General features: G+C 49.1%; 1 protein-coding gene across 1 annotated transcript; it reads left to right on the top strand.

The window, feature by feature from the left end:
* The first annotated feature begins 305 nt into the window (after positions 1-305).
* On the top strand, positions 306-4,320 carry LOC147096988 (uncharacterized). Its single transcript, XM_085972700.1, has 2 exons — positions 306-2,049; positions 3,177-4,320. The coding sequence occupies exons 1-2, from the start codon at positions 2,047-2,049 to the stop codon at positions 3,951-3,953; spliced, it is 780 nt and encodes a 259-aa protein (XP_085828826.1). The 5' UTR covers positions 306-2,046; the 3' UTR covers positions 3,954-4,320.
* The last annotated feature ends 3,703 nt before the right edge of the window (positions 4,321-8,023 follow it).

The following is an 8,023-nucleotide window of genomic DNA, read 5'->3' as shown; positions in this document are numbered from 1 at the left end:
AAAGCCATTCAAAAAATGTGAGACCCTTTCTTCTCTCATCCAGGAGGTCAGTTCCAAAGTCTCATTGGACAGATTTATCTCGTAAATATATACAATTAGCAAATAGAGAGCCCAGGGAGAATAGTTCCACTGTGTTCACAGTGTGACTGACACGGCGAGACCGGAGGGAATCGTCCCACTGTGTTCACAGTGTGACTGACACGGCGAGACCGGAGGGAATCGTCCCACTGTGTTCACAGTGTGACTGACACGGCGAGACCGGAGGGAATCGTCCCACTGTGTTCACAGTGTGACTGACACGGCGAGACCGGAGGGAATCGTCCCACTGTGTTCACACTGTGACTGACACGGCGAGACCGGAGGGAATCGTCCCACTGTGTTCACAGTGTGACTGACACGGCGAGACCGGAGGGAATCGTCCCACTGTGTTCACAGTGTGACTGACACGGCGAGACCGAAGGGAATCGTCCCACTGTATTCAGTGTGACTAACACGGCGAGACCGAAGGGAATCGTCCCACTGTGTTCACAGTGTGACTGACACGGCGAGACTGGAGGGAATCGTCCCACTGTGTTCACAGTGTGACTGACACGGCGAGACCGGAGGGAATCGTCCCACTGTGTTCACTGTGTGACTGACACGGCGAGACCGGAGGGAATCGTCCCACTGTGTTCACAGTGTGACTGACAAGGCGAGACCGGAGGGAATCGTCCCACTGTGTTCACAGTGTGACTGACACGGCGAGACCGGAGGGAATCATCCCACTGTGTTCACTGTGACTAACACGGCGAGACCGGAGGGAATCGTCCCACTGTGTTCACAGTGTGACTGACACGGCGAGACCGGAGGGAATCGTCCCACTGTGTTCACTGTGTGACTGACAAGGCGAGACCGGAGGGAATCGTCCCACTGTGTTCACAGTGTGACTGACACGGCGAGACCGGAGGGAATCGTCCCACTGTGTTCACAGTGTGACTGACACGGCGAGACCGGAGGGAATCGTCCCACTGTGTTCACTGTGTGACTGACACGGCGAGACCGGAGGGAATCGTCCCACTGTGTTCACAGTGTGACTGACACGGCAAGACCGGAGGGAATCGTCCCACTGTGTTCACAGTGTGACTGACACGGCGAGACCGGAGGGAATCGTCCCACTGTGTTCACAGTGTCACTGAGACACAGTAACCAGAGGGAATTTATTTTCCATGATTCCTATTATGTTTGAGTCCCACTTCTGAAATATAACATGAGGCTAGAAATTATCATCTCAGATAACAGTGGACAAACGGTTAACACTTTCGTAGGACAGAGTTCTGTCCGCTGATATTAACGGAGCCAACGCCTGGTTTGAAATAGTCATTTTCGCCATCCAACAGTCATTTCCAAAGGGGGAATGAGGGAAGAGGGGCAGGGTTGGTGAGTTCAAATCCTCGCATTGGTTAACATTCGTAACTAAAGAGGGCACACAGTCACTGAGTCATCAGAGAGTGGAGGCACCACCCTTCCCGCATGGATTACAGTGCCTTTCCTGGTGGGTCAAACTCGTAGAAAGACTGACGCCAGCTCGGGCAATTACAGTGGGTTGGGCCACCCCACTCCCCCAGCAAATGAGGCTTCCCCAGGGCTTTGCCGGACCTGCTGCAAAGGAGCAGGGAGAAGTACCCATTGCCTTGTTTAAATTAAACTCCGACTCAAGGGCTCTGCATATTTCTGCAGCCGCAGAATGTGCTCAGTTAACCGTTCAGTCCTGTCAAATGTTCAGGCGGAAGCTGCTGATATTCTGCACATTTGTTTCCTGTTAGCAGAACCGGAGCGAAAAAAAATAAGCAGGTCGCAGAATTCATTTTCCAGGAATACTCTCGCAACAGGAAGTCGCAGCGAGCTATCAATCTGTGCTCCGCTGACCCTGTCCTGCTGTGCTTGCAGCCGAAGTGGAACCTTTAGTCACAGCTGAATGACTCTACGCTGACCTGACTGACACAGAGGCAGCAAGTAAATTAGTGAGAACATATGCATCAGCTCGGTTTTGCTTCGTAACGATGGCAGATGGTAAACCTCTCCCCCCCACCCCCGGACTTGTCACTAAAATGGAGAATTAGGCCAAAACACACCTTCCCCCAACCGCCCAAGAGGTGACGGCCCCAACTGACTGTGAGACCGAGCCATGTCGGCCTCAAAGTGCTAAGATCGCTCCCTGGTCTGTGCCGAGTGAAGCCGCTCTCCGCCCAGGCAGTGTTTGGGACGTAATGATTGGGCTCAGTCACCGTGGGCCAGACCCAACCTCGCCCTCATCCTGATGGCCACCTTTGTGTGCGGCTGCATCAAGCTGTGCAGAGACCCTCGGTACGCAAACACCTCCCTCCGAGACACCCTAGCCCACTCCTCTATCACCCCCAGCACCCCTTCCCCTTCGCCCGGCACCTTCCCGTGCAAGCACAGGAGATGCAACACCTGCCCTTATACCTCCCCCCTTCCCACTGTCCAGGGCCCCAAACACCCCTTCCAGGTGAAACAGCGATTTACTTGTACTTCTTACAATCTAGTATACTATATTCGCTGCTCACGATGTGGTCTCCTCTACATTGGCGAGACCAAACGCAGATTGGGTGACCGCTTTGAGGAACATCTCCATTCAGTCCGTAAGGGTGACCCTGAGCTTCCGGTCGTCTGTCACTTTAATTCACCGCCCCATTCCCACTCGGACCTCACCGTCCTCGGCCTCTTGTATTGTTCCATGGAAGCTCAGCGTAAGCTCGAGGAACAGCACCTCATCTTCCGATTAGGTACTCTACAGCCTTCCGGACTCAATATCGAGTTCAACAATTTCAGATCATAACCTCGGCCCCCATTATATTTTTTATATATTTTTTATCCACACTTTTGGTTTGTGCCTTTTCCTTTTCTCTCTCCCACATGGCAGCTGTCTCTCACTCTGCCAGCGCATTTCACACTTCATCGAGAGCCATTGTCTGTTTCTTTACCTGTCCTATTACCATCTCGTCTCACCTTGAATATCTCTTAATGTCTCTTCACCTCTCAGACCTTCCCTTTTGCTCTTTCATCCCCCATTTCCCAGCCCCCAAACTGGCCTTTTAATCTGTTTCATTTCCTGCTTTTTTCTCAGTTCTGACGAAGGGTTTCGACCTGACACATTGATTCTATTTCTCTCTCCACAGATGTTGCCTGGCCTGCTGAGTTTTTCCAGCATTTTCTGTTGTTATACCAAGTTTCACTACATGCTGAGGTTCTATCTGTCCCCGGTGTTGCGAAGGATGGGTCTGGCCACGCTGCCGCGGAACGCTCTATCCAGTTGGACCGTGCTGGACCACCTGTCCTTCGTGGAAGAGTTTGTGCAGGGAAACACCTTTGACCACAAGGCCATAAAGCAGCGGTCAGCACGTAACGTCCTTGAGACCCTACAGAAAAAGGAGATGGTGGATCCTATCGGATGGTTCCCCGAGCAGCCTGTCAAAGTCATTTGGCAGAATGCCTCATCGCCAGAACTTTCAAACAAGCACCAAGACGTAGCTTGGCTGGTGGCGAGAAGGGCCCTCCCCGTCAGATCCTTCATGCACTCCCGGCGTCTCAGTGCCACCCCACGCTGTCCTCGAGGAGGCTGCGGCGGGGATGAGACTGTCATCCATCTCCTGCTCGAATGTGCCTTTGCAAAGTCTGGAAAGAGATGCAGTGGTCTTTGGTCGAGGTTCATCCCGAGCAGCTCGGTAACACAGGACTCTGTGCTCTACGGACTGTTCCTAAGGACGCACACCCAGCAGCAGTTGATGTTTGTCTCGAAGATCATCAACTGGGTGAAAGACGCCCTTTGGTCTGCCCGAAACTTGCTGGTCTTCCAGAACAAGGAGATGTCCACGACCGAGTGTTGCAGACTGGCACATTCCAAGGTCCAGGACTACATGCTGAGGGACGCACTAAAGGTTGGTGCCGCCGCCTAGGCCAAGGCACGATGGGGAAGGGCCACAGTTTAAGGCCCCCCCGCCAGTGTCCACCGAGGGGCTGGAACCAGTATAAACCCCCCTCGGGCTGTATGTATCAAATTGTCTCAATGTAAATGTACATAACATTTGAAATGTAACTGGCATGAAACAAACAAAACTGCCATGTCATGTATTGAACCTGGACTGTACAATATAAAATATGATCTGTATGCAGTTGATATGGATTGTACTGTAATGTATTTGAACAAATCTTTATGAATAAAGTATATTTTTGAAACAAAAAAAAAACCCTGGGCCAGAGCGAGAGCGAGAAATCATCCAGAGTTGCCACTGCTGATCAATGCTGGAAACTGGTCTGTCTGCGGGGTGGGTGGAGGGCGGAATCAGGCTCTGCTGTGATGCCCTCTGCAGTTGAATAGTCACTCACCGTTCCGGCTCACACATGAAGGGTGGTCACTCGGCCAAGGTACTGAAGGGTGACCAGTGCCCATGGATCTGGACCCCAGCCAGAGGCAGCACCTTCAGAGAGGAGGGGGGGGGGGATCATTGGGCAGAAAATATTGCAGTGGGAGGGGGACATCAAAGAAATTCAAATCACACCCTTTGTCCCTTAAGGAAAAATGGTGTTGAATTCAATGGGCCATAATTTGCTGGGAATACAAGAGGTAGGAGCAGGAGGAGGTCATTCGGCCCCTTGAGCCTGCTCCGCCATTCAATAAGATCATGGCTGATCTGTTCTTGGCCTCAACTCCACTTTCCCGCTCTCTCCCCATACCCCTTGACCCCCCTGTAGTTCAAATGTCTGTCAATCTCCGCCTTAAATATATTCAATGACTCCGCCTCCACAGCTCTCTGGGGAAGAGAATTCCAAAGATTCACAACCCTCAGAGAAGAAATTCCTCCTCATTTCCGATTTAAAAGGGTGCCCCCTTTATTCTGAAACTATGCCCCCTAGTTCTAGATTTCCCCACGAGGGGAAACATCCTCTCTGCATCTACCCTGTCGTGGCCCCTCAGTATCTTATGTGTTTCAATAAGATCCCCTCTCATTCTTCTAAACTCCAATGAGTATAGGCCCAACCTGCTCAACCTTTCTTCATAAGACAACCCCTTCATCTCCGGAATCAACCTCATGAACCTTCTCTGAACTGCCTCCAATGCAAGTATATCCTTCCTTAATCTGCCCCAATATCTCCTGATGTGGGGATCTAATGGTGTCTGCCATTAGTTAGACTTGCCCTTGCACATTTAGGTTTTTAAATCTTTTGCGTGGCAAGTTGCTGAACATGCGAGCTGATAACGTCACAGTGAGGGGAAACGGGGCATCTGGGACCTGAGTGAACAGGGCAAGCGACTGTATAGCTCCTTAATCAATCAGATTGAAGGATTGTGAAATAAACAGCACAAGGACTGAGAAGGAAGTGTAAGTTCGAGTAGGTGAATTCAACATCAAATCAGGTACAGAAAGAGAAGGAAGGAAAGATTGGATTGAGAGAGAAAAAAGAACTGAAAATCTCCAACAACAATTAAAACCTGAAGGACTGAGACTCCATACTTATAATAGTTAATTTTCAGTGCCAGAGAGGTTGACTGGCAGTGATGAACATCTATGTTGATAATACTATACTTAGACTGGAATGAACGAGACTTCATTTTCTGTGGCGAGTTTAGTTTGTATCTACCCTGCAAATACAGCAACTTCACACCGTTGAATGCATTTCACTGGTGAGGCAGTCAGCGAGGTGTCGTTTTCGAGAAGCTAAGGGCGGATTGGCACAACTCGGACAGTAACTTTTGGATACTTGAGTTTAACCGCGCATCTGCTCCTCGCCTGAAGTTGCTGTACCATTTGCACATAAATAACGGCGAGTGCCATTCGCCTTGCCGTTATGGGCCAATGAGATTTCTTTCTCTCTCTCTCGCGCTTAGGGGCACGAAGCCCGATCATAGCACCCCAAACACTGCCCTGTCTGAGCACGTTGATGATCACTCACAGCAAGCACGGGAATGGTTTCCAGGACTTACAGGGACATCATCGCTGTTCAAAACGTAAACTTGTGGAGCACAGAACAATTCTGGCTTTTAACGAATGATTTAATAAATTACTTCCAAAGATGTGAAGTTGAAATGCTACATAATGATCGTGACTGACTGATGCTGCGGTGGAACACCTTTTTTTGCTCAGTCCTTGTCTTGTATGGGAACCATTAGAAGTGCGTTTAACATTGTAAAACGTCCCAAGGCGCTTCACAGGAGGATGATCAAACAAAATTTGACACCGAGCCCCATCAGGAGCTATTAGGGCAGATGACCAAACGTTTGGTCAAAGAGGTAGGTTTTACAGAGCGTCTTAAAAGGAGGAGATAGAGGCGGAGAGGTTTAGGGAGGGAATTCCAGAGCTTAGGGCCCAGGCGGCTGAAGGCACGGCCACCAATGGTGGAGTGATTAAAAATCGGGGATGCTCAAGAGGCCAGAATTAGAGGAGCGCAGAGCTCTCGGAGTGCATGCAGTTGCTCCCAGTGTGTCAGTTTGTGCAGAACCTGCTGCGATCTGTGCCACTTGCAATCAGGATCCGAACACTAATGATTGGTTACAAAAATAACAAGCTGGAATGGCTGTAACTAATTGGAAGCTAAGTACTGCCACTTCAGGACCATGTGTCGCAGTTGTTCACAGTCATTCAGGCCAGCAGAGGTTTGATGCAAGGAACAGATTGCTAAAGGTTGCATCTTATGGATTCGACTTCTGGGTCAACTTGGATGGTGACTGAAGCAGAACTAGCAAATGTTGTAGCGGACCCTCCCAAGATCACTCACCAAGCGACCTCCTCTTTGCCGCTGACCAAAAAAAACGACAAACACTTCTCCAAACATTTGAAAACGTTTAATGTCAAATCTTCTATTTTACAAAAATTTTGTTTTCCGTCATTGAAAACACTCGCTGCTTTTAATGACAAACATTTTCATACAACATAAACCTTAGCAAAATACAATATTAAAATAAATATTAGTAGAACATTAGATATATCAGTGAAAAAAGGTATTTACAAAATATTACAGAATTATTTGCATGAAGACAAGTGACTCAGTGTACGTTTAAATAAACTGGACAATTATTTTGGATTAGACAAGCTATTAACTAAAGCCTGGAAATTATGCTGTTCAGTTATTGTACAAGCCCTTAACATATTTGTATTAAATTCCTTTCTCCGATACTAAGATAGAAGGCAGAGAGGCTGATATGAACATGTTTAAGGATTTGTAGCATAATTGCTAAGCAGCCAATGACCATTCGATGTCCAACCAACGGGCACCATTTCTGGTGACGCTGGGGCCTAAATTCCTTAGCATCCCCCCGACCGGCCGTGTGCAGTGATGGCATGCCAGAACGGAGAGGTCAGAGAACCAAAGTAAAGTTGGCCTCGAGCCTCATCAGAATAAATCAGGTGGCCAATCGGGTGCCCCGACGAAACTCGCCTGCCGGGGCCTTAAGAATGTCGGCCTGTACCGAGGGGGATCGTGAGGGGGTGTGGGGGTAGGGCGAGGGCAGGCTGTAGCGGCCCACGGTTGTTTTTGTGGAGACAGGAAGAGCACTCCTGCTCCTTCCGACCCCACAAAAGACAACACATTGGACGTTTTGGGGCTTTTTACTCTGAGCGGCCTCCAGCGGTCCCTTTAAGGAGCACTGGTTAGGCTGCTGAAGATCCGGAAATGCCAGCCGGAGCTTGCCACAGCAAACAAATTTAGGAGCCCGGGTTGGAAATGAGCGCAATATTGAAATGAGGCTCCTGTGTTCATTTCAGGCAGCCGCCAGGGCCACCTAAAAAAGGCCCTGGCCAATTTAGCAGTGGCCTGAACTTCTAAATTGGTTATTGTTGCAGCCATTTTAGGCCCACAAAATGGGACATAACAATGATAGCTTTAGACCCCATTGCACCAGCAACATGTCTAAACTGAATATTTGAATGTGATTTAAATGAAGGTTCTCTTCCTGTGGCATAAAATTTGTATTATAATAATCACACTGCTCTATATATTTTTTTTAATAAAGTTGCCATTTCAATGTCCA

Source organism: Somniosus microcephalus, chromosome 33, assembly GCF_052327205.1.
Source record: "Somniosus microcephalus isolate GS21.2 chromosome 33, FLI_Smic_1.0, whole genome shotgun sequence".
Taxonomy (NCBI): Eukaryota; Metazoa; Chordata; class Chondrichthyes; order Squaliformes; family Somniosidae; genus Somniosus; species Somniosus microcephalus.
The sequence above is the reverse complement of the archived record's forward strand: the minus strand, read 5'-3'. Positions and strand labels throughout refer to the sequence as shown.